This window comes from Varroa destructor, unplaced genomic scaffold (genome assembly GCF_002443255.2).
Source record: "Varroa destructor unplaced genomic scaffold, Vdes_3.0 BEIS01000004.1, whole genome shotgun sequence".
NCBI lineage: Eukaryota > Metazoa > Arthropoda > Arachnida > Mesostigmata > Varroidae > Varroa > Varroa destructor.
This window is the reverse complement of record NW_019211457.1, coordinates 39,266,973-39,292,409: the sequence shown is the minus strand read 5'-3', so window position 1 is coordinate 39,292,409 and position 25,437 is coordinate 39,266,973. Positions and strand designations below refer to the sequence as shown.

Genomic DNA, 25,437 nt, shown 5'->3' with positions numbered 1-25,437 from the left:
GCTCATTCTGGCGCGTGACAAGCATTTCCGCTCCACGTCGGGCCTAGAATAACACCCAGCCTTCATTCGATCTGTAACCTACGTTGTTTCGTGAACTCACGAGAAATCAGACACAACAGCGTATAACAATAAAAGGCATACGTATATGGATAGCAGTGGATAATACAAGGGTCATACTTCCTAGTTGACCAGCATAAACACGTAAATCCCGGTGTGAAGAAAGAGCAGCGAAGAGGCCCTTTATCATTACAGGTCGTCAAATCTAATCTAAATCAAAATGGGCACATTCAAACATCACGTATCATCCTGTAAAATATGCATTAAATTCTATCTTTTTCTTTACTATAGTAGTGTGGTCCAACAGTGTCGAAGTACTGGCAAACATTAAATAAAGATTGATAGGCACGGGAGCTCCATGATGAAAACATTCATCTTTGATTTAGCGTTTCTTCTATCGGTGGGTTTGTTCTGTAATCCAAATTCAAGCTGACGCATCCATCACATAAATCGAAAGGAAATTACTTTATTCTGATGCTATTCTGATGCCATGAAACTTAAAACACTCCCCGCCGCAAAGCCCACGTTATTACGACATGTCGATTTTGTAGCAATTTACTGGCTTCCTTTACGGAATAAATACGTACAGTCGTTATTGGAGCGCTGCTACACTAGCCTTGTTTTGCTTCTGTTTTCGTCTGCTTGCCACTTTCGATTGCTGTTTGTCTCCCTTTCTTTAAGCGACGTATCACGTCTCTCGCTAAATGGCGCTTACATTAAGTGCACAGTTGCCAGCTATCTAATCAGTAGTGGATTTGCAATAGGGAACAGCCAAACGCACTCTCATCTCTGCAAACGCAAACAGATTATTGTTTGAATATAATGATCAAAACGTTCAGATATTAGAACTCTAACCTAACAATGATTGTGATAGCAATGATGACAGCTCCACACCGTCACGTTGAACTGCCAGGTAAAGGGGCAGTTATGCTATCTGGTAGCCCGGCCGGCAACTGGACCTTTGGGCAACTGGCATGATGAACCGAGTTACGCGACGCGGAGCAGCACGAGTGACAACTTCTCGTGCGAGACTGGCGAACCATTGCATCGTGATGATCATGGATTATAGGCCCATGGTAATGCGGAGCTCCACGCACCAGCCTGTACTCTGAAGCGGCGGGGGCAACTGCCTCTGAACATGAGGTTCTCACGGAATGACGCTGAATCGACCTGCGCGCGAAGCTGTGTCTCCTCTCGTTATCATCATTTAACTGCCAGATGCAAAGAAGACTTCGATGCAAAAGGCCGAGAAACAGCGGGACTATGACGGGCTGGAGCGTCCATGGCTTACCTACAATGCATCACCACGAGGAATCCGTCAGTATGCTGTGGATCAATCGTGTTTCCTGTTAGAGCAAGACATTGTAACGAGAATACATGTAATACATGATAATTATTCCTAAAGTAAGCCGAGTTATTTCAAAACTGTGGTTTTTCCAGCAGAAAAAGCTACGATTTTGAAATAATTGAGTAATAATGAAGCCTCGGTTACCTGACGCCGCAGTAAGGCACCGAATATTCCTCCTCCATATACATATAGCAAGGTGGACAAAATTAAGGAATATCTAGAGCCTTAGTTTGAAACAAAACGGCTAATCCGTGTGAAAAAAAAAGTACACAAAAAATATTTTCTTGTTTAGATACATTTTTGACTTGGGTTCTGTTGGGTCGCTTTTTATTGCCATATATAATACGGCTGCACACTCACGTGCAGCATCTTCACTATTTGGCGGTTTAAGCTGATTAAGTAACGATACTTACCACGCCAATGGTTCCACACAGCTTTGCTTAGGTAGAATCCAGCACCGATGAAGTGCGCGACGCACAACAGGGCGTGATAATGGCGGTCAGCATCATTTGCTAGTACCGTAGCACTGGGAGGCACAATGTTTAAGTGGGCACCCATAACCAGACCTGCCCAGGTTCCGTGCAGCGTGACGCAGGCTAAGCAATAGATCAGAAGCGCAGTATGATCAAAAATGTCAAATGGCGGAATCCAGCCAAGAATAAAGACGGCCTTTCGGCATTCTCGTATCATTGCATAAAGATGGAACGCGACCTCGATCAGGACACCAACCCGATACATTGCTTTTATCAGGCCACATCGCAGCGAGGAAAAATAAGCTTCGTTTTTGCCGAACAGAGTGGTGATAATATTAGACATTTTGGATATGCTTTGAATGTAATGACTGTATTTCTTAGAAGAAATATCCACAAATCATTGTCACTTCAATTCATAGGGGGACGGCTAAGTATAGATTTTTAGTTTATCAATAGATTCATAGTTATTCATAAATATATTTGAAAAGTGCCTAATGCCGTTTAGGTCTAGCAATACAAAGGGAATAATTATAGCGGGGCGCGGTTTCGTTCTCAATGATATAAGAAGCATATCAAATGTGGGCTAAATGACAAAAGTTCTGCGCCTCTATACAAAGTTAGTCGCGAAAATAGCAGCTTATCTTCAAGAATACCCCCTTCACGCGACATACAAAAATGCAAGATCCTTGCGTGCTATTTTGCATTTTTGTATAGGCAGGACATCCAAGGTGTCAGGTTCTTTATAAAATACACGCCTTATGATCTGCGGCCTATATATAGTAGTCGCAAACTATTCATTTGTCAGTGATGCTAACGATTGATCTAGACAAACAATTGCAATCGCATACGTATGCATATAACAACAATCAAGATGAAAAAAAAAAGGCCTGACATTTGACGGTAGGCTTAACATGACCACTTGAGAATACACTCACTATATTTAAGCCTAGAGGCGAGCAACGTATTTTAACATGACCTACACGCTGAAGGATAGAGATAGAGTAATTATATCGAATTTGCCTCGGTTTGGCTTCAATTGGCGCTGTTCTCCTAAAGTGATATGAAAACAATAGAAAATTCATCTTTTTCTATCTGTCTCGATCTGACCGTTATTCGATACTAGCCTAAACCTGACGGACGAAGTAGAACTAACAATAGTTTCAAGTGAATGCAGCGGCATGCGGCGGACAGGCTCTGCCTTAGAGAGCGTTTCCTAGTCTTTTCCGGTCACCTTCTATTTGGCCTTTTCTAGGGCCGTCTGCTACTTCGGACTTTGGAGCTTGTTAGCAACTTAAGGTCTAGTGCAACGTCATAACGTGGTGTTCATGACGTCCTCTGGGGCGCCTCATTTCCAAAAATCGCTACGCCTAAAAATTCCACCTCCTTCCACCAAGAAGAGTATTTATAAATCTATGTAATGAGAAATAGAAAATAAGGTACATAACGGCACATATCTTAATTCTCGTATGGCCTTAGGTATCCTTACGGCTCTTAACGGTACTTTTTTTTTTCTGAATTAGCTAAAATTACACAGATCGTGCTTAGCTGAGTCCAGCATGATCCGGAAATGATCGATGGGAGAATACAATATTGAATCTAACGAGTAATTCGTGTGCCAGGCTATCATAGACCGAAACATCAATTTATTTATGGCCATCTTTCTATACATATAACTTCGTGTAGTAATGAACGCTAGCATCTGTTAGTGATCCAATCTTTGTTAGCTTATCATAATTGCAAAAGGCATCGCTTGTGGCTACTGCCACTCATAGTATTCAACATATAGAGTATAAAGGTAGAGCTAACAAGAGATGTTTTTCAGATTGTTAGCAGGAGGACGCATTTATTAGCAGCGTGGCAAGCAACCCTTGTAACCAGACCGGTTACAGGAATGGATTGTCAACGAGCTGTCGATTGGAAAAGGAAAACAGGGGGTGTCAGGGTGGTGGTCTTTTGGAGATTGAAACGCTACTCACGGGCGGACGGAGTTGAAGCCACCTTGTAAGGACTTTATGACCAATGGCGGGATAAGTGGGAGCGACGGCAAGGAAGTCCGGGGACGGAAAACGGGATAACCCCGCTCGCCTTCAGCGGTACGCTGCGGTGAGCATATCTATTTGGGGTGCGCGGCGGGGGCCGGCAGAGTGTGTGCCTACTTTTAGGCCTGCCTGCCTGCCTGCCTGCCTGCTTGTGTGTATATGAGAGAATGTGCAAGAACGCAAGAGAAAGAGAGAATTTGCGCTTGTCTATGTGCGAGTAGTGTGTGTCTGTGTGACGGTGGCGGCATATCTCGCCCTTGTGCCACCATTCCTGCGCTTCACCCCCAACCCCTTCCCCCGTTCGCGAAGACCTAGGAGGGCCGGAGCCAGACTCGAGCCAACCGCCTGGTGTTGGTTGTTCTTTCTCGTCTCTTCCTTTTATCGTGACGTCATCAGGCAGGGTCATTAATCACTGTCAAGCAGACGACCAACCCCTAGCTGCCCCAAGTTCCCTGTTTCGATCCCTTGCCTTCTGCAACTCACACTAGGCCAGCAGTGGCCGGCCGGTCTCTGCAGCCGTCTTTCCCTTAGCCGTTCCCCCCGCTGTAGAACGCCGTACTGCCTGGCCTGTGGTAGCCTCCGTTGTGTGCCCCGAATCTTAGACCCTCGTCCCTTTCGTGGTCCCTGCAACACAGCTAGCCGCACATCCCACGCCTCCTCTATTCTCCTTCTACTAGGCTCATTTACGAGTTCTTGAACGATGTCGGCCCTGCTACAATGCGGGCGTATGTGTGTGGTCGTGACAAAAGAATAGTACCTACTTTTTTACTCCGTAACTCCGTCCTAATAGAGAGAAACAGGAAACAGTGGAATATTAGAAAGAGGAACGTACATTATTCTTGCAAGGAGCGCCGATCAAAACGTCTAGAGGATCGTGATGCAATAATTGACTTTCAGTTTAGCATAGGTAGATATAAGGGTACATTAGTGCCATTTAGATACCTTTGTGCCAATGATAAATGATTATCTTCAGTGAAATGAAGAAGTCAGCATGATCCTTTTATGCCGATCATTCTGTCTTGTTCAATATATAACCTAATAAAGAACTACTCATTAGGTCGTAAGATACATTCTAAAGTTTAATCGTTGCTCGCTGATAGTAATCAGATTCGCCACTATTGAAAACAATTGCTTTTTATAATACAGTATATGATGGAATCTCACCTATCGATCGTTTCTAATACGAGTAAAGCAATCTTTATAAGAAAAAGTATATATGTGAATTTTACGGTACTTATCTGTAATCACGAAATTGCTAGCGGAAATACTGCTCAATCAATTTACAACTAAAAATTTTGTAAAATATGGCGAAACTTTTCCCCCCGAAAAAGGTCCCCTGGAGCTTTCGGACGTTACCACTATTAACAAAGAAACTTCGTGCTTTTCTCTAATCAAGTCTGCTCTCGACGATCGGTCGAGTTAGCTATGACTCCATAAAAATTTCAATACGTCCCGATTGCAATACAAAATCACATGGCTAAGTAACTTTTGCTAGCCAATTTTGACACTAGACATTTTAAGTTAAACTATAAGTTATTCGTCTGCGAAAAACAACGGCAAATGTACTAGTTTAATTGCGGTATCTTAGTTGATCCTTTTAAATCTATTCATCTGCTAGTTCAAATCCAGCCACGACGGTAAGTGAGATTAGAGGAAAAAACATACAATTCATCAATAAATAAAAATGTCATAAATAAAAATGATCAGTGCAATTCCGACCTTTATACTGGGTAATTATCAAGATTAACCGACGATTGGGGTAAGTTGATTGTTGACGGTATGCTCAGTTACCTTTTCGCCTAGCCAACTAGGCAGAGCTGTAGTTCGGTATGACTCTGAGACTGTATGATAGTTCCAGATGTCTGTTACGATGGAGGCAGATTTTTTTTTAGAACTTAGCGTAACATACGTGCAACGTATTGCTTTCAAATCGAAGTTAGGTGAGCCTCAAATATTCCAACAAGGCGGCAAGCGCAATAACGTAATTGACTATGTCACAATTGTAAACTCATAATTTTAGCCGATGCGTACGATGTATCGAGATGGAACCAAATGTCACCTAGAAAATGAATTTTTTTTTTTTTTTTTTTGAATGAATATGAGATATCCTCGTTTGTGTGAATATCTCTAGAGATTATACGGTAATCCACATATTGTCTAGAGTATATGGGATCTGAGGTATTTTATTGTGCATTGTAAAACAGTAGTAAGGTAATTATCTTGATTTCGAAACCAACTTCATCTTCTTTTTCATAAACTAACACCTTCAATAGAAGCCGTGCTATAATATAACAGGAAGAACTAGTTAATCTGCATTGGACACATTTTCTAACACAATTACTATCGAAAGACGTCAGAAAAGTAAATATAAGGCTTTGTAGGATCCAACATTCTATATGCGACAGGTAATGCATACCTTATTTCTCCTAACTTATACGTTATTCTTATAACTTTCGACAGCTTCATACATTTTCTCTTGGATGCAGTCTAAACAAACTTGTTTTCTATTTAGAGAACTGAATCGCCTGTCTGAAGACGTTCGGCATAATATATAAATACAATAGTTCTTATTAATCTTGGAGATTTAAAGGTCGCCATTTCTGTTGGATACGTTTCTGCTTTAGAAGCTTACGGGTTTTTCATATAAACGCTTATTTGACCGAATAACTGTTATAGCCTGATAGCCTTTTAACAAACTTCTCAACATCCCGTTACCTAGATTTTCACTGCTGTGTGAAGTTAGTGTTTATGACTGCGTAGGATTGTCGTTCAAGAACCTTCGTGAGGGTCGTCCGATCAGAGGCGGCGAAACAGAAACGGTCGTCATGTTTGCGCCCCTCACGCCATCCCAAACCTCTTCGCCCCTTCGCCTTTCCCCTCCAACCCGGCGGGGTGCGCTGAGTACCAAAGCTGTGAACTACCACACCAATACCACCTCCTGCTGGCAATGCATCCCCAATCTCCGTTGGCTGTACCAAGGTGGAATGGGAACAAACGGGAGAAAACCAAGCGGCGATGTACCAGCCAGTGCCGTATATATTATGACCATAGAAGCGCCCAACATTGGTTCCGCTAACCCGGACACAGACATACATACACAAGGCGTGCTCGTACGCACACATGGCACAGTCACCACCATCAGCCGGACAGCGTAGGCTCGATGTCCGTGTACGTGGCACTCATTATATTCTGGGGACCTAGATGGCCCTTGCGCAGTGACTATTGAAGCGTCCCTGGCATGGCTGCTGTTGTGCGACGACTGGAGGACAGCTGACTTCATTCTAGCAGCTTGATTTCGTTTGCCGGGACTACAGTTCTATCCGAGATGCTTTTCTTCCAGTCCTAGCGTCTCCGATTTATCGGTAGCCACATCGGAAGTCGGTGACTTACACTATGAGTAGGTGAAGATGACAAAGATCTACTAACATGTCATAGCAAACTGAATCAAAACTGTCGCAACGAAAAGGAAACATGAGTTCAGGGCTGTTGGATATGTTGTATTTATTCTCTTCTGAAGACAAGAGGAAGAACGGGAAGAAAGTGATAGCAGACAATAGCGTTTGTTCCAACTCAATTAAATATTTCATACGTAAACGTAGTACGATAGCGCGTCTCTATTGATAGGAAAATGTTATCTATGGCACTGGTCACCGTGTGCCCTGAGTACGACGAAATTCTCGTTTTGCGTAAAAAAAACCTCTGCATATTCTACCTTGATTGACTGTACGAATGAGTAAGCGTACGACGGACGTCCTCCGTAAGTGGGCACAGATGAACACGTACTGATAAGCTGATACTGACAGTAAGGATAGTGGTCACGATTCCAGTGGCAATTGGTCGCCTCGATAAACTATGCAAGCAAAAGGGGCCATTCAAACAAGGGCAAAATCGAAAAGTGTAGTGTAACGAGCAGAACCGGTGGACGCCTTACGTTTCATAGGACTCGAAAGGAGCAACAGGACGTAAATTTAGATAGTTCGTTATCAGATAATTGTTAAAGATAGAAATACGTTTCAGTGTAGTGACATGTAAACTTCTCTCTTAAAAACGCCAAGTACGCAAATTGGCTTTGCCTTGGAACATGACGCTGAGGTTATATCTACTGCTCCTAACAATACGTTTGCGCTAACAGCAACAGCTTTTAACAACTATATTTTCTCATTGATACAGCTCAACAAGCAATGATATTTCATGAATAGATTCACAATCAGTAAAAGTAGACTTTTTCGGTACGTTTGATAACGAACTATCTAACTTTACGTCCTGTTGTTTTTCCCGGCTTCTATGAAACTACACGAATTCCGCTAGTTAGTTACACCACGCCTCTCGATTCTGCCCAATGGCGACTTTTGCTTACCTAGTTTCCGGTTCCATCAGTTGCTTAATACATTGTTCTGACGTGTGGTAGTGTCATACTTCCCTCCAATATCATTTAATAGATTTGTTACCCTCTGCTCAATTTAGACTGCAGAACCGCCATCTGAGGCTTGATAAAGCCGGCGTTCATAGCCATTTAAAAACGTATAATTTGCACCTACAATAATTCTGGATACTAGAAATTCTATAAATCTATGACCGAGGGGATCTCTATCATCTATATCAGCAGAAAATTCAATCACAGACGACGATACCGACATTCTTTGTCGGGACTCACTGCAACAACTTAAGAGCTTAGGAAAATATTAAGCAGAAGAAGAAACTATTATGGTCCTCAAATACGCTTGATCATCTTGCCTAGAAAATGTCAGGTTATCTATTTGCTAAAAAAGTTGAACTTGTCCAGCCGATGTGTGCTCTAATAGTGCGTCTGTTAAATAGACACAAATATACTTGATGCCCCCCTCAATATTCCCGTTAGTCGTATTCCCACATATTACAGCCGGTTCTTTTCGCTTCTGCATCTACTCTGCTCTTTTGGGCTCTGTAGGAGCACTGTAATTGCCACCAGCGTAACGTTGTATATACTCGCGGAGCGGCAGAAATGCAGGAGGGCAGGGTCCTCAAGTATACCGACAGCAGAAACCTACCGGCCCCTGCCTTAAAATGTTTTTAACCCCAACAGCCTCTTTCCCTCTCATCAGTCGAAGATGCATCATCTGAATACTCCGCCATATAATATAGACATACGAGTGGTAGCCCTTCTTGTACTCTATCTAAAAGGAGGTCATTTACCTTCGGACTTATTAATCCACCCATGAAGCACGACATGAGGCTGAGCACGGCAAGCATCGATCTGATACTCTTGCACAAGTTTTTTCGGTTGCCTTCCTGTTTACCCCACAGCCCTGCAGCCAGTCTCTCTTTCTCTCTCATCTAACATTGGTTGGAGGCGCAGAAGAGGCGGCTACAAAGGCGGAGTAGTGTGGTACTCAACCATGATCCTTGCGGCAACTGCGGCCAGGGTCGACCAAGTCTATGATTTGATTTGGGCTTATTTAGTCGTTACGCGCTCGTGTCGAGTTTTTTTTGGGGCGATATGAGGATTTCTAGCTATCTTCTTCCGCTTCATCTTCATCGTCTCTTTCGTGACTCCGATGACGGTTTCATCTCTTACATGTCGCTCAGCATTCGTGTACCCCAGACTCAAAGCGACTAGACCCCCACCGATGTCTTCACGGTCCATACTTGGTGCCTGGCAGCCAGTTGATTTTCCGACTTTGGTCCTTTCTTAGTCCTGAGGAGAAAAGTTGCTGATTACATACTGTCGGCTTCGACAGTCTCACTCGCCTTCGATCCCACAGCGAAGGCGAGTTTTCTTTTGGCAACTTTTTTAAAGGATGTTCTCTATGCGTTCGATTGCGATTGCGTCGACCTATCCCCGACTGACAGTCGCAGCCGGTGGAAACTCTACCGTATAGGTTTGTATGTTCTAGTATCTTGGAAAATTAGCAGGTTTCTAAAACCAGTTCCTTGGCTTGCATAGCTTATCCAAAGAGAGACAGCCCATTGAAAAAGACTACTAATAGATAAACATTAGTTTATTAGGATTTATTTAATACTAAGAAAAACGCTCATAATATAATAAGTTTTTATACAGTATAGTACGCTCTCGGATAACAACACGCTCTATTATTAAATTGAATGAACCAGCAAGTAAGCGGGCTGTGCTATACGTGAACAATGGATTGCACACACACACACACATATATATATATATATATATATATATATATATATATAGGTACGGGAGAATACGAGCCTTTTGCTCTGTAAATCTTGCAAATCTATTTGGTAGTGCTCCCATAAGCATATCGAACGTTTGCGCTCTGAAAATTGTTTGTATTCCTTTAACCAGGAATTTCCTATTTCATAGGGTATGGGTTTCAAGGTTCAGATAAAACAAAGTAATATATAAACCCCTTTTCTTTTTTTTAGGAAAAAGCATCTGAAAATTGTATTTATAACTACTGTGCATAAATGATTCAGCTGACATATGGACCAATAAAAGTCTAATATTACGAACATTTTTGTGCTGAAGCTTTAAGTATGGTATCGCATCATCAATTCTTCAATTAAGGTCGAGCGAAATTTCGACATTATTTTTTATAGAAAGACTGTACACTACCTAGCACCACAACGTAACGCTCCCATTTGCGTTACGTTGTGGTTCCCCATATTGGGTAAATTTTTGCGATCCAGAGAACAGTATACTTGAGGTGGGTTATACTTAATTATAGGAAGTGCAAAAGTATTCCTAAGAAACAGCAGAGAAGATAGGTAGCGATAATTTTCGAACATTTCTAATTTTCACACAAAGTGACTTCGCAACCGAATGGGCTGAGAGCCACTGTGAAGTTTCCTAAGTAAAATCTCTCTAAAAAAAAAAATGTGGAAGGCACTTCTATAATGAGAATAAACCTAGTCCTGTGGTCTGCCACTCACATATCGAGTCCTGAATCATTTCCACTAACTACGGGGAAACAGACCAATGAAAGGACGATGAAACCGGGTCGAGCGGGGTTAAATCACCCATTTCTGTATAGGAAAATTGACGTTTAACGTACTATTGTCTCTCATTCAAAGGTGCAACAGGACAAGAGCACTGGTAATTTGAGCGGTAGTTTTGCACAGTTGTTTCACAGCCTATCTTAACTACAAATGTAACAATACTGACGTTCAAGATACATGAAGTTTAGAAATTATGACTATTAAGAGTACCTAAGGCTGCCGATGTCAACTGATAGCACTCAGACAATCGGAGTGCTCGGCCAAAATATTGGCTTTGTTAATGCAAAGCTGCGTAGTAAAAAATGTCCATGATAGGGATTGGCACAACTCGTGTTCCTTTAGTTAAAAGTTCAAAAGGCATGCGGGACGAACGTACAAAAGTCACGAGTCAAGCTTTAGTTTATCATAACGCTAAGCCTAAACGAAGCGGAATGGAAGTGAGTAGATACGATCGTAAGGACAAACTCTATGGTAGCAACTTGTCCGACTAGACAATTCAAGTCCGACTTGAGCGTGAGCTGGTCTATTAAGAACATACTCTTTGTACCTGTCGTTTATGTCATCATAAAAGACCTTTTAGTCAATTGTGTTTAAATCGATCGCAATAACTTCACAGTTTATCTTTTTATGCGATTTGTCAGGCCATGTTTCTTTTTTAGGGTCTCGGATGATTACACACAGGTCGTAAGAGAATATATATTTATTAGCTTTTTAATTCGAGAAAAGTAACAAAAGTATAGCCAGTGCCTCAACAAGAACACCGTTAACAATAGTGGGTAAAATTGCTAGTCACAGCGTTCCCTATGGCTCATCATATTGGCTCCTCTTTCGACTTAGTTCTTTTGCCGATCTCTTACTAAAGGTGACCCTAGTCTGCTCGCTCGGTTCCAATTATAATTCCCTTCCCCTCCCTTTCTTTTCTCCTTTCCACGAAAACGTCTGCTTGATCCGAACGCCTGCATTGCTTAGATTGCCGTTCAAGTGCTTCTTGTCACCCGTAATTCTGCTAGCCATACACGAAGAACAAACTCTTACACCCCGCCACCCAACAGAACCCCTTCGACCGGAACTAGATTTTGCCGCCGCCATCCTGCAGCCCCTCAGCACAAAAGGGGGGTAATACAATTATTCTTAAATAGCGTTAAAAGTGTTGCCTTCGTTGTTGTCTTTCTTCAGCCATCGTTACCACCCGCGTGGCCGCAATTGCGGCTTCGGTGGTTGTGGCTGCCGCTGCTTCTACTGTTGTTAGTGTTGAAGCCCGTCTTTGACCCCCCCAGTGGCTGTCATGGGCGTTTCCCCAACCCTTCATTCCGCTCCAACTCCACAACGACGCCCGTATGGTCGATCGTTGACTATCCAGCACTTATCGTCTCTGCCTCTTATTCCTTCATTTGCTTTTTCTCTCTATTTCCTTTCCTTGATCATCCCCTTTTCCTAGCGCACAGGCCGCTCCTCAGCAGTAGAAACGACTAATATGGCTTTATGCTTTTTCGTCGTTCCTGCGGCGGCCACTGGATCGTGACGCCTTCCGTACCGCTGCCCCATGATGATGATTTTCGTTTTCCGGACCGTGAAAGGCTCGCCCTCATCCCGCTGTCTTCTCTTGCCAGTCTCGATATTCAGCATCGGCAGGATCACAGTCATGCTAGCCAATGGCCATACGATGCCTGTGGTATCCGTGGTACTTACAACGGCTACGACTCAGACACGACATTACGACCACATTATCGCTTCGTCAGAGTTTGGGTTTCGAGTATTTATCACCGTCCTTTCATTCGCTGGTTCACTGATACCGTTCCTTTCTGCTTTGTTTGCAACGGCGCCATAGTCATTGGTGCCTTCCCGCAATTCAGCGATGCCACATGGCGGCAAAGCTTCGTACAAACTAAGTGTACCCATCGACAACCCCAACAGCAACGGCTACTATAGGAGCCAAACAGAGGGCTGCAGCACTAACTTCCTATAGACGACGACGACGACAGGCCGAACGCCACGGCACCCAAACTCTTACTTCTATAAGAAGCACTGAGTCGGAGGCGCCGCCGCATCGCGCCACTTGGTCCGGCCAGCTGAATCTGAAGCATAGCTAATAACTATGCTCTGTACCTCGCTTCTTCAGACCAGCGCTAGTGTTTCAACAGCTGCAGTGTAAAGTAGTATTAGCAACGAAAAGTACGGTTCGGGAAGCAAAATCGATACGACGCGAGACAGCTTTGCTTCTTCTTATGTTTTGTTGTTGCCGTTGATGGTCAGAACGAAGCATCACCACGGCCTGTGTTACCGCTGTGCTCCTCATCCTCGGATCTGCCTGTTTACCCCGATATGGCCCTGAAACTACTAAATCTCTACGTCCTTATCTGAACATACATGAGTAAATCTAGAGTATGCGTTATTGGCGCCTCTATATGAATATAGATCATACATACTTTCTACATGGTACATATCATGTCGTAAATGAATGCGAAGATGGAAAGACCTGGCGAGAGCAGAAAAACGAGGGCGAAGAGCCAGGAGGGGGCCGTTAAAAGGAATATTTGGCTATCTGGTTGGTTGAACATCAGTTGTCGTTCTTATACAAAGATGGGACAAAAACAGTAGCCGAGCAAAAATCCTTTACTTTTTACCCTCTAAAATTTAATTAGAGGGACTAGTGGCGACAAAATGAATAGCATTTGCGAATATTTATAGGTGTACACATGCATATAGCGTTTTTTTTTGGCTCTATTCGGGGAAGTTTCCAGGAGATCTTTTATGCATACTTATCTGGCCAAAAGATGTTATTAATTGCAACGGTCTAAGTTAAATTTACTTACTATTATAAGGGCTGGCGCCTCTCAGTATCATCTACAATATTTTACAGATAAAAAGTGTAATGGTATTATGGCTTCAAAAGTAACTACACAGCAAGTTGGATCTGAGCATTGAAATAACAAGAAAAATTCCTCACATTGGGGTTTGTGAGGTACAGGAACCTGACAAAACCTCTGGTGCGGTAAGAATTACTTATTGATATATCATAGTTGTTTATAATGACAAGGACGTTAGACAAACATAGTTAAATGATACACTATGGTTTCAAAATTCGAAATTATTATTTGGCTATAATTTGGACGAGGCCGCTGGTTCAAACTTTGCCAATGACTTTTAATTTATATTAAGTTTGATTGAAGAAATTAGAAGAAAAAAAAGACTGGCTTTAACGAGAGTAAATTATTTTGGAAAAATAAATAACCTGTTATTTAAAGTCTAAGTTTTGAAAACCAATCGATCTACGATCAGCTAATTGACTATATAACAAATAACATTTTCGATAAACTTAAACATTCTAATACTAAACATTCTGTGTAAAATAAACTAAACTTTTTCAAAATATTTACATAAATGTATAATATGTGATAATAATAATAATCATATCAACAAAGCTTTAAGTGTTTTTGTTGAGTGCATCAATTTACTATTCTCTGTTATTCTTTTCTTAAGTGAAAAAAGCATGTGAGAGACATAGCACGGCGTTTAGCCAATGTAAGCCAAAGCTATACGCGGTCGGTGTGTTGGTGAGGCAGGAGGTACACAAGGGCCAAGCGTAGAAGACAGCTGTTCCTAAAAACAGGTGTCAGCCGCTTTGTCGTTCTGGTCCGCCTGTGACCAGCGCATATGGCTATCCAACCTCAACATGGCCCCAAAAGGCCCCTCTCTCGCGCGCGTGCGCGCTCACTTTCTTTCTCTCAATCGTATGCTTTTCGTGGCTACTGGCACTCCCCTACCGACGACCGTTTGCCGACGACCGTTTGCCTCACCAGGCGTTAAGGACAATGAGGTAATCGGGCACTCTACTGTTGCTTTTGGTCTTCGCAACGTAGTCATCCCATTCCTCCTTTTGGCCGCCTGCCATAGTCGCCACACACACATACACCATGGTAGCCGTGGCATAGTTGGTCCTGTCTCCCACGGCATGCGAAGACTTTACGCCGTACAAAGGGTTGCGAGAACGGGCTACAAGGAGGGGGTTAGATCGCTCACAGACGTCCCTTTCTGTCGAAAGAAGCAGCAGCGTCAGCAGCAGCAGCAGAAACAGCGCGCGGCCATAGCAGTCGTCTGCGAGACGTAGCCAGCTAGACAGCCGGTGGCAATAGCAGCATACAAAAACTTTTAATTGCGATGCTGTACGGTGAATACGGTCGACTGTATGCAGGGAACGGCCAGCCAATGCAAGAACTGCCACGATTCGCTGGCTAGTCGAGGCAGGACGGCAACACCAAGTAAGCGTTCGTGTTTGGTTTGTCGGAGGCGCGCCATAGTGCTCCGCAGGCAGACAGGCACTAGCTGCCTGCCAGGTGCCGGTGCTAGAGTAAAAAGGAGTGTGGCCAGCTGGTTGCAGCGGCGGCGGCAGCGAAGAGCGTCGTGGGTCGTGTGTCGCCTCTTGCCTCTCCGGTTGCCGACCACTCGATATAACAAGGCTCACTTCGAAATGGACTCGGCAACTGGCGCAAGCCGCCCGATCTATCCTTTCAGCGACCGCAAAAACTAAGCAACAACGCTTCCCACCTTGCCCCGTCAGTGACGCCTTCCAGTCGGCAGCATGCGCCTTCCCTTTGGTCTAAGAAGCATCCTTAAAACTAGTCGCCGCTAAACCCAGCAAGTCACGCTAGCAGACCGACAATAACACACACGCACAGCGACCCCCATTTGGTAGGATGTTCCTACGCTACCCCGCGGCCGCGTGGCCAGTCAGACTCCCCATTTTTATCTCCTTTTTCCCTAGCCGCTTGCCGCGTACAGCTCTCCTGACCGGCAAAACGCTAGGCGCCCTAACCAGACGACCCCCACTATTAACACCGCCAATGCCGTCGCAGTTAACACTCCCGTTTTCTGGCATTCCGCGCGGAGTAATTAACAGCTGCCGTGTGCGCGCGCCCCTTCGCTACTTGGTCGCTACATAGTCATAAGGGGCAAGGGAGCGTTTTTGCTCTTTCGGTCACTGCAGCCAGCCAACCCACATAGCCGCTTGGTCCCCCAGCGCGTTCACTAACCAGTGGCCAGGTTTCTGTACGCGCCCATTGGACCACTAAAGCCAGCAGCAGCCAAACAGTCCCATATAACAGTAAGAGCGTCGGCGGCAAGAGCAGCAGATGCTTACACGAACGAAAAGGTGGCTTACTGGCGAAACTGCAGCAGGCTTAGGAGAGCGAGCAGTGGCGCTGCTAACTTTGCTTCATTATGTGCCCTAACAGAGCTTGTTGGCGCGCCTTTTCCGCGATTCAGCCCTTGAGCATCTTTAGTGACGTACTGCAGCGCCTACCTCGCGGGAGCGACAGGACGAGATGCGAAGAAGACCAAGCTTTCAGCTTTGGGCAATGACAGCGCACGGCACTATTAGTACCGCTGGCAAGTTAAATCTGGTTAAAGTCATGTCGGCCGTTGAGATGTGGTTCGGCGAAGAAACCGAGGTGCTCGGAAAGAGCTCCTATTTAGTCACTCGCTTACTTGTCACTATTCGTTTTCCTCGTCATTATTACTGCTGACACGTAACGGAATGAATCAGCTGATTCAATTAACAACTGTGTATCTTATTGGCTGACTGACCGATAGATAGTGGTCTGTAGGAGGCCAGACAGGTGCTGGGTCGCCTGACTAAACCCAGTGAGTTAGTAAAAAATCTGCAGGTGAGTCTATCTGCAAGTCAGAAGAGTCGTCTTACATAGTCGTCGTTGCCGCCATGACGTTAGCTTGCTGCCGCTGGGGGTGTGGTGTTGCCCCCGACGGTGTCTCTTGAATAAGCCGTAGGCCCCTGAAAGCTTGCGCTTTGCTCTAAGGCAATGAATACGTAAGAGCAGGCATATTCTTGATTTCCTTGGGGAAAGCGAAGCGGCTAGACGGCAGCTGTGGCTGCAGTAGCTGTTCGTCGCTTCTGATCTCGCTCTGACTTGCTGTTGCTCCTCCTGTCCAAGGAGAAGAGCCTTGAACTGCTAGTCGGAGCCGTAAAGGGTTAAGTAGTTTAACTCAGTCGCGCCGAAACGTCCGTTCGCCCATCTGTGAGTAGAGCAAGTAGTCGCGATAGTGAGTGATGAGGCTTCAGTTGGTCGTACAGACGCATGACTCGTGGGATATACGGGCATACATATAAGCTGTGTTATGGCCTCCGCTAGAGAGACTAGAGAGAGCTGCTGCTGCTGCTGCAGCAGTAGCAGTAGTGGCGGCGATGGCGGCAACGGGAAGGTCCCACTGTTCGGGGGATTCGGCGGCGATGGTGGTCGTGGCGTCTGCAACGGTTGCGGACTGCTGTGCCACCCATGAAGCATTGCCTACTTCTGCCCATTCAATCCAACCCCGATAGCGAACCACGCTTCCCCTATCTTTAGTTCCTTGACCTGTTCAATGGGAAAACTTGGCGTCTTAGTGGACGCGGGTTAGCAAGATTGGTTAGGCTAGAATGGGCAGACTGTAGGCTGGTCTATCCCATCAACAATTCTATGGGCGGGTATAATGATCATCCTCCTTGGCGGACGGCTGCTGTTACTTCGCTGCAGCCGATGGTCAGATGATCCACCATAATGATCGACTCAATTTGATGGGAGCCCCGACCAATCGGCGTACATAGTGGCTCATTCGCCCGTGTCTTCCTCGACCTCATCTCTCTCTTGTCTCTTCGCTTCCGTCGGTTGCCAGATCGGGTCCCGTTGGTCAGTTCAGCTAAGAAACACTTGCCTGGCGCCAAGCAAGAAAGGAGCCGCTGGGAGCTGCTGCTGGCCGGAGCCGCTTGTCTGCTTCCGATCCACCGAGCAGCTGCCGCAGGCCAGGAAGAATTCGTTAGAGCGCGAAAACGAAGGAGAGAAACAGAGAGAGAACTACAACGGGCAGAGAACACACGGGGGCATCGACGAGTAGGGGCACCACTAGCGTGGTACGACTATAGTGCGACTCGTCGTCAGCCGTAACAAAAACAGCAGCAGCAGCAGCAGCAGTAGCAGACGCTGTAGCAGCAGTTAAGAATCGGTCCTATCGCTGCTGCTCGAGTCGACTACGTTACGATGCTGAGCTCAAAGCGGTCCTCAGACAAACGGAAGGGGGTAAGGGGCATTGGAACTAGAGACTTGAGGACTGTAGAAGTGGCTAGCATTGCCGCATCAAAACAAAAATGGATGAAAGATGAGCAAAGAACAACACATAAGATGGACGGATCGACGTTTGTGTCTGCACAGGATGGGGCAAAGCAGAATAGTTAGGGGCAAGTTATGGTGGGTCGCGCTGCTAATGCTGGTGATGGTAGAGAGTTATGATGGGAACACAGGGGCGCCACCGAGGCGAACAAGTTTGATAGTTAGTGAATCCATTTCAAAGCCCAAATAGACCGCTGGCTTGTTTGTAACCAGAGGCTACTACTGGACGAAGGGTCCAATACGGAGCTGCTATGAAGAGAAGGAAAGCCGTTCGTGCTTAGCCAAACCAATTCCTGCCTACGGCGGCCTGTACAATATGGCTATTACAAGTGCTCCAGGCAGCAAGGCGATCATTGTTTTTAAGGAGGTGCGAGCAGTAACAACAGAGTACTGACAACATGAGGCTCTGCCATTGTTTCCGGAAGCCATCATGGGGTTTATCTGGTGGTTGGTGTCGATCTGCCGTTCGACTCCTCGACGCCGGTCGGAATTGACGAGAAAGAGAGAGAGAGAGAGCGACAGAGGATCGACTGCTTGGTTAGCCGTGAACCAGTCTCAAATCGGATCAAAAGTGGCCGCCAGCGACGTCCAGCAGAACTACGCACAAGGGCGACAGCCTGATGAACGAAGCCATAGTAACAAAAAACAACTAATGGGGAATGGTAGCCCGCGCCATGGCTGGGAATCGGCGAGCGGCGTGAAGCGGAACACGAACAGCTCGCCTGTACGCTCTCGAGGACGCGCGGCCAAAGGCGACGAGCGCAGCACAAACAGAGGCCAACGAAGCTCATAGAAGACGAAACCAACCAAAAGGGTCGCTTAGTCGCTATAGAAGAAAGCGGCACTCAGTGACTAAGTAGCTTCGTCGGCGTTTAAGGACAGGGAAAGTTGCTAGACAACATCAGAGTTTCAATGCTGCTACTGTTGATTAAGGTGTTGTATATCGTCAACAAGCTAGAGCCTGTTTTGATATCAGAGATTTTCAGGACATATTTTAACATGCTTACTCATGGTCTTAACCTGCAACTTCATGGTGTTATTTACATGCTATTGGGCCATCGTAACAAAGAAACAGCCCTTTCGTTGTGTCTGTTTTGAGGTAATATTTGTATAGAAACACTGTAAATAGACGCGAAAAAGATGAAGCGAACATTTTAACGTACCTCCCCATATCGGGGACTTCTCGTTTATACTGAAAGTTTTAATTTCAGAGTAAGGTGATATACTTTATACTAGCCACTTCAAGCAAACATACAGATACAATAAAATATTACTTAAAAAAAGAAAAATAATTTACTTTACACCGAAGTTAGGGCCACTGACGTAACGCTCGAACTACGATTAAATGATAGCATATGTCGCGCTTACACTCAATGGCGTACTCTCGTTATCGGGATGATCGCAATACGTTTCTCAATTAAAAAAGACGTTCAGCATTTCTAATTCTAGTAGACGCTCGTCTCTTTTTTATGGACATCGTTCCATGTAGGCTGATCAGACGAACGGTCTACTTCGTAGCGGACTGATCCATCGTTGAACTATCCACTAATATTATTATCAGATCTTGTATTTCAGAAGAGCCTCGATGAGCAGCTCGACGAAAGAATTTCAAATAAGGCATTTTTTTATGTCTTTTTTTCTAATGTAATTTTATTTGATACATATATTATTATGTAACTATATTAAGTTCGAGTATAAGAGTGGATTGTCTTTTATGTAAAGTATTTTCACTTTATGCTGAAACAGGTATGTACGATCGCATATTGTAAGTTACAACTTTCAGTCATGTAGCAAATAATGATTAGTCTTATCAATGATGATATAAATGGAAGTAGAAGCTCGAAGTACATTTATTGTGTTTTGTAAATACCTGTAAAAATTAAGACAACGAACGATTTATAATGATAAAAACATAATTAGAATTTTGAAGCCGAAAAATTCTATAGGAATTTGCTCGTCTTTATAACGGCATGAGGCAGGTATGGCATTGGAAGCATATATGCAATACAGAACACACCTTTAACCTGAGCATGCGTATTATCAATTCACTACACAGATTACGTAACATAGATAAGCTGAGGCGCGATAATGGGCTCAGACCCAAAGCCGGTATGCAGGACAAAGGGCCATTCGACCGCAAAGTATTCCGTGCATGTATTTGACCCTGTTTACTTTGCCAACCCCAGTGCCTTTATCGGGTCCCAACAAACACAAGTGTCTGTAGGTGCTGTAGTTTACTATGTACAAGGTATCATATGAACACGCGTTAGGCAACAAAGCTGATATTAATATGTCGAAACGTCTATACGTTACGTATGTATAATATAAATATACGTATGTATAATATATACACCCACTATTTGCTAATAAGCACCCAACCTCGTACGCTTTCTGAGCTCTTTCTTATGCACGATCAGTGCACACATACGGGCTCCATCCAGTGTATGGCTCATGTGGATGTTATCTTCTAAGGTGAGTTCAGATCTGCTCGATACCTAGTTCTGGATACAAACCCATTACTATGGCTGTTCCTTGTCATGTTGTCTCCTTTACGCCATGACTTGCCCATTTCAGCTATCCCATCAGCATGTCTCAATAAACGCGCTGCGTTACTACTAATACGGCGTAATTTATGATGCTTGTTTGTTCGATAGCACTGTTTTGGTACTGCCATTAATATTACTTCGACCGCTTTGAGTTTTATTATTGCGCCTACGACTGGCGTCGCGTATTTCTGTATCAATAATTGCGCGTCCATTTTCTCTCGCAAGCCGTCATTGTGCTCCCTTGATCCTCTGCCCTGCTGCCGTAATGCCACTGCCTCGAACTGAAGCTTGACTTGATTTTCGAAATGAAACTACATGGAAAAGATTGCTACTTTTTTATTAAACTATTAATAATTCCTTAAGGTAGACGCCGCTTTTTTAGCCTAAAAGAGGTGGACGAACCTCTTTTAGACTAAAAAAAGCTTTATGTAAAAATCATTGCAGCCGATTATCAGATATATGCTAGCAAAATATTACGGATTTTTTTTTTCGTTAGAAAAAATAGGATCGTTATTATGTTAAAAAGCTGACGTTAAAGTTCAATTAGTCGAAAAAAATAACTTCCAATTCGAACCGCATATACCTAAACGTGATTTTCTGACACCTACTATTAACAAACATAAAGGAAACAGCGGTATAACGTAACACATTTTATAATAATGCATGCCCTCCATCGTGTACAGCGTTTGCCAACGCAGATCGTGTATGTACATATTTCCTATGGTTGAACTCAGATATATTAAGCATTAGATCGAAAAAGCCAACAAGAAGTACGAGCATCATTATCAGTCTACCAGCTGTCCTTACCGCAAAGCAAACAAAAAAAACCAGGAGGATTCCCACAGGATGTTAGAGGCCCTGATATAACAGCCGCAGTGACCATCGGATAGGCGGTCTCTCCGATTAAAGTGCGGTAGGCAGTTCCGGTCACTGGGGTTCGAAGCCAGTTTCAGCGGAGAGTTCAGTCGGGCAGCCGGCTATTGAAATTGTAACAGCATTAGCAGCAGCAAGATGGTCCGAAGAACGTTTCGTCATCTTGATGGTCTCTGCCAACCACAACCCAAACGAGCATTGATTCCGAGGGGCGTCCCTAACGAGCACGGTGCTTATCGAGCGAGCGATTTTCGTGGGAGAAGACAATCGAGGAGAAAGAATCGAAGTCGACGTCGTCGTAGGCAAAAATTGCTAAAACATAGTCTCTGCGGCCGCTGGACGGGCGGGTCGAGGGCATTTGTGCTGGGCTGGCTCGCAAAAGCCGCACGACCGGCGTACTAGCGTACTGTGAGGTAACGCGATGATGTCTCGGACAATTAGACTCCCAATCGAATCTGAGACTGTCTTTACAGGTAGTTTCGAACCCGATACAAAATTGGCTCAGCGGCAGGCAAAGCAGGGTAACAAAGATTGCGATCGTAAGCACTGGCCGAGCGGTAACTATTGTTCCATAGAATCCAATATGACGATAATTTGTGTTCTAAGCGGTATTTCGACGTAAACAGGACAAACAACATACACGTAACGACGTTGTCGGTCTAGGAAAATCATTGCCGAAAACGTTACCGAAGATTCATTCCATTCCATCCTCATTAGATGAACATTGTAGAAAAAAAGAAATCGTTCTTAACATATGCTTATCGTGTCGAAGGTTTCAATTAACATCTTCAACATTCTTAGTATGCCATTTCAGGCAAGGACGGCTATGTTTCAATTAAAAAAACACCGCTCCATTATACATCATACATTATACAAGGATTCTGATCAGAACTTCCGATTTCATTTGAGAAACGTTTTAAAACAAATTTGATTTGCGCAGAAAACTCTAGGACAAGCCTAGTCATCTAAACTATAGAGCTACACCCAGTGACAATACCGTGCACCAATAATGAGCAGTAGCCTAGATCGGATGGATTCATAGAAGTGCCTTTCGTCACTCCTTCTGTTCTTACTATTAAGCTCAAGGGTAGAACTTGTACAACATAAGTACTAATCCTTTTAGGGCGAGGAACTGTGATGCTAGGCGCTTTTCACATACGCTGTTTTTTAGGTCCTTTGCTGGTTTTTAGTTAGGTACAGCCGGCAGTAGAAAATGAAGCATGCAGAAGCCACGGTGAAGGGCTACATGTACTCTGTCGGGACATCGGCATGTCTTTAAACATCACGAGGTACGTAAATAACCATAGAGACGAGTTAACCAGTCGACTAATATTCCCATAGAATGAGATAGCGTAAAAGGCCACCCTACGTATTTAACAGTATATCAACCGAAAGAAAAAGTCACATAAATACCTTAGAACTCCGATTTAATAGCTTCGGGACAGATGTGTTGGCATAAGTGCCTTCTCGTCCGCACCATTCTTTTGTTCAGCTTTTCCCTTCTGTTAAATGACAGCTCAGCTCACCGGAGCCATCTTGAGCTTGCGGGCAAAACAATTGATCCGTATGAATAGGATATATAATCATACACTCCGCAAGTATCTTATACCATATAACAAAACATTATGCAAACTTACCGCCAAAGGATAACACACAATATACAATAGCACGATAGAAATACGAATTTTCTCCATTTTAAATGTCTTAATTTGCGGAACCGCTTAGTGGAAAAAATAGTGTTTGAGCTCGTGTGCCACCATGCCGACAAGCCGCTATGCGCTTTATAAATACTAACTATACCTTATGGCATGCGAACATTTTTCCTGCACGAGTGCCTTCGCCACTGAGGCTGCTCGGCACGATACGCTGCGTACTAGGAGCGGACGAACGGGGGGGGGGGGGGGCAAACTAAGCTAAGCAAGTCAAAATCGTTTTCGATTTGGACGTCTGGTGCATCCCAATCTAACGATGTAATTATCCACAATAGCGCTGCGCCGTTTGGAACCTTTTACTCAAATTCTTAGTGCTGGGATTGCGGCCATAGCAGTAGTAATGGAGGTCTCGAAAGCTCTGAAAGAGCCGACAATTAAAATGCCAGCCTGCTGAATAGGCAGAGGCCTCTCAGGGGGACGGCCATATCCTCTGCAAAGATCTACAGTAATCATCGTACTTGAGGCCGGCAGTAGTGGAAGTAACTGCCGTATTTTGATGACCGGCAACGTATACTCCTGCTACGGCTGTTGCCGTGACAGCATCCGCACGAAAAGACAGCGACAACGCCTTCGCGTGATGTAAATTTCTGTATGCCGATTTTCTGTCCTTGGATCCTAGGCAATACTCAAAAACAGCTTGAGGTATGCAGGGTAGCAGGTAACTGCACCTCACATAACCCCATGTAAACTTCATTATTCTGCGCCGTTTTGCTTAGCTTCTGATCTGTTCACATGTTTGTTGCTATTGAGAGCCACTGATAGTCCGAATTGTTTGGCCGTGTGATATCGAAGTGGAAATATTTTAGCAAAAACATCTCATTCGAGTGTTACGGTAGCAGCGGCAGCGGCTGTAGAGCCTGCCGAATACTTCAAGCTAAAACGGCTAATCTTTTTTGATATTGACGCGTCGCGATGTCACGTCTAATACAGTGTATTTTGTAACTGTTCTTTACTTAGTTATTGCCTTCGAGGTCAAAAGTACGCGATCACACGTTGTGCACTGCGCGTAAATCACGTGCGTTAAATGGGAGGCAATGCCAATCGATGGGAGCGAGTAGGTAAAACTGACCAAATGCAGAGAGCGTACCACTGCAGGAAAGCAGATGCTCCGCGACGTCATGCATGAAAAAAACAAAGTATCCTGCGTGCAGCATGCCTATACTAATGATTAGGACGAACAATAATGCTGCTGCTGCTGCTGCTGCCAGTGGGAAGGTTAACTACAATAGTGGCAATATTCATTAGATCAGGCACACCTACCTGTGGGCTTCAAACACTGCATTATCCCTAGATGGGGAGTCTTGACCATTGGAGTTGCTATGCGTTTACAGAAGGGAAAAATACTTAAGCAGGTTTATAATTTTAACAGCCTCTACTATATCTGTCTTTTCTCCCAAATGTACCCCTGTCTCGCTCCTCACTGTTAATTTCCTTTGACCCTTGTATTTAACCTGCCAAAATTTGTTTCCACATTCGACCGCCATTTGCTTATCTGTTATAGCTTACCAGTGCCTATTTTATTTGATAGTTACTGCGATACCGCACATCTACAGGTTGACTAAGCAATGCTGATATGAAGGACAGCACTCGTAGTTGGCGGACTTGAAAATGCTGAAACAGATCACGATGCTACGTGTCGTGAGTGTTGAATAGGTATGCTTAATTTGGCCTAAAAACGAATCCCCCATTTACGGGGACGGCCTGTATGTCTTATATAATTAGCAGAGCTAGCTTAGCTTCACTCATTGCAAAACATTAGTAAAGTGATTTCTTTTGAGAAGATAACTTCACTAAATTAACTGAATATTTCGAGGTCAAAAAGTTCATCCTAATGAGTACAATAGAGATAATGATCAGTTCCTATTTTCCTTCGTTTATTTAAAAAAAAAAAAAACACTTGCTATTTGTCGCTGATTCGTCATTTCACTTATTTTTCATCTACAGGTAAGACAAAACTTAGACACTGTTTGGTAAAGATACACTTGATTTTATGCATGGAGGCTTCGCATCACCGAGAATCGGGATTCGTTATTCAACTGAAGGCAGACTCACGTCTGATGACGTATTAGAAGATCGACTTCCTCACAACTATTTCGTCTTCGTAAAAGCATCATTCTTGGATAATTTACTTTCTATCTTCATTCGACGATGGCTAGGAGCTGCTGGCCAGAGCTTCATCGAAGTTCAAAAATGTCACGTTATTCTCCGTATGAAAAGAAGGACTCAGTTGAACTACCTTAGCAGTAATATACCAAAACGGAACATGTGATCTTAACAGAGATCC

At 44.2% G+C, this 25,437-nt stretch overlaps 1 protein-coding gene across 4 annotated transcripts; it reads right to left on the bottom strand.

The window, feature by feature from the left end:
- Positions 1 to 503: 503 nt before the first annotated feature.
- Positions 504 to 2,411, bottom strand: LOC111249474 (uncharacterized). 4 transcript variants are annotated; one of them, XM_022803378.2, is made up of 3 exons: positions 1,819 to 2,396; positions 1,349 to 1,403; positions 504 to 846 (listed from the first exon to the last, which is right to left on the bottom strand). In XM_022803378.2, the coding sequence occupies exons 1-3, from the start codon at positions 2,219 to 2,221 to the stop codon at positions 801 to 803; spliced, it is 504 nt and encodes a 167-aa protein (XP_022659113.1). In that variant the 5' UTR covers positions 2,222 to 2,396; the 3' UTR covers positions 504 to 800. The 4 variants fall into 4 exon arrangements, 3 of the variants coding, with proteins under 3 accessions (XP_022659113.1, XP_022659112.1, XP_022659110.1); XM_022803377.2 differs by lacking the exon at positions 1,349 to 1,403 and adding an exon at positions 1,155 to 1,348 and having other exon boundaries at positions 1,819 to 2,384; XR_002672938.2 differs by having other exon boundaries at positions 504 to 1,383; positions 1,819 to 2,411.
- Between the last annotated feature and the right edge of the window lie 23,026 nt (positions 2,412 to 25,437).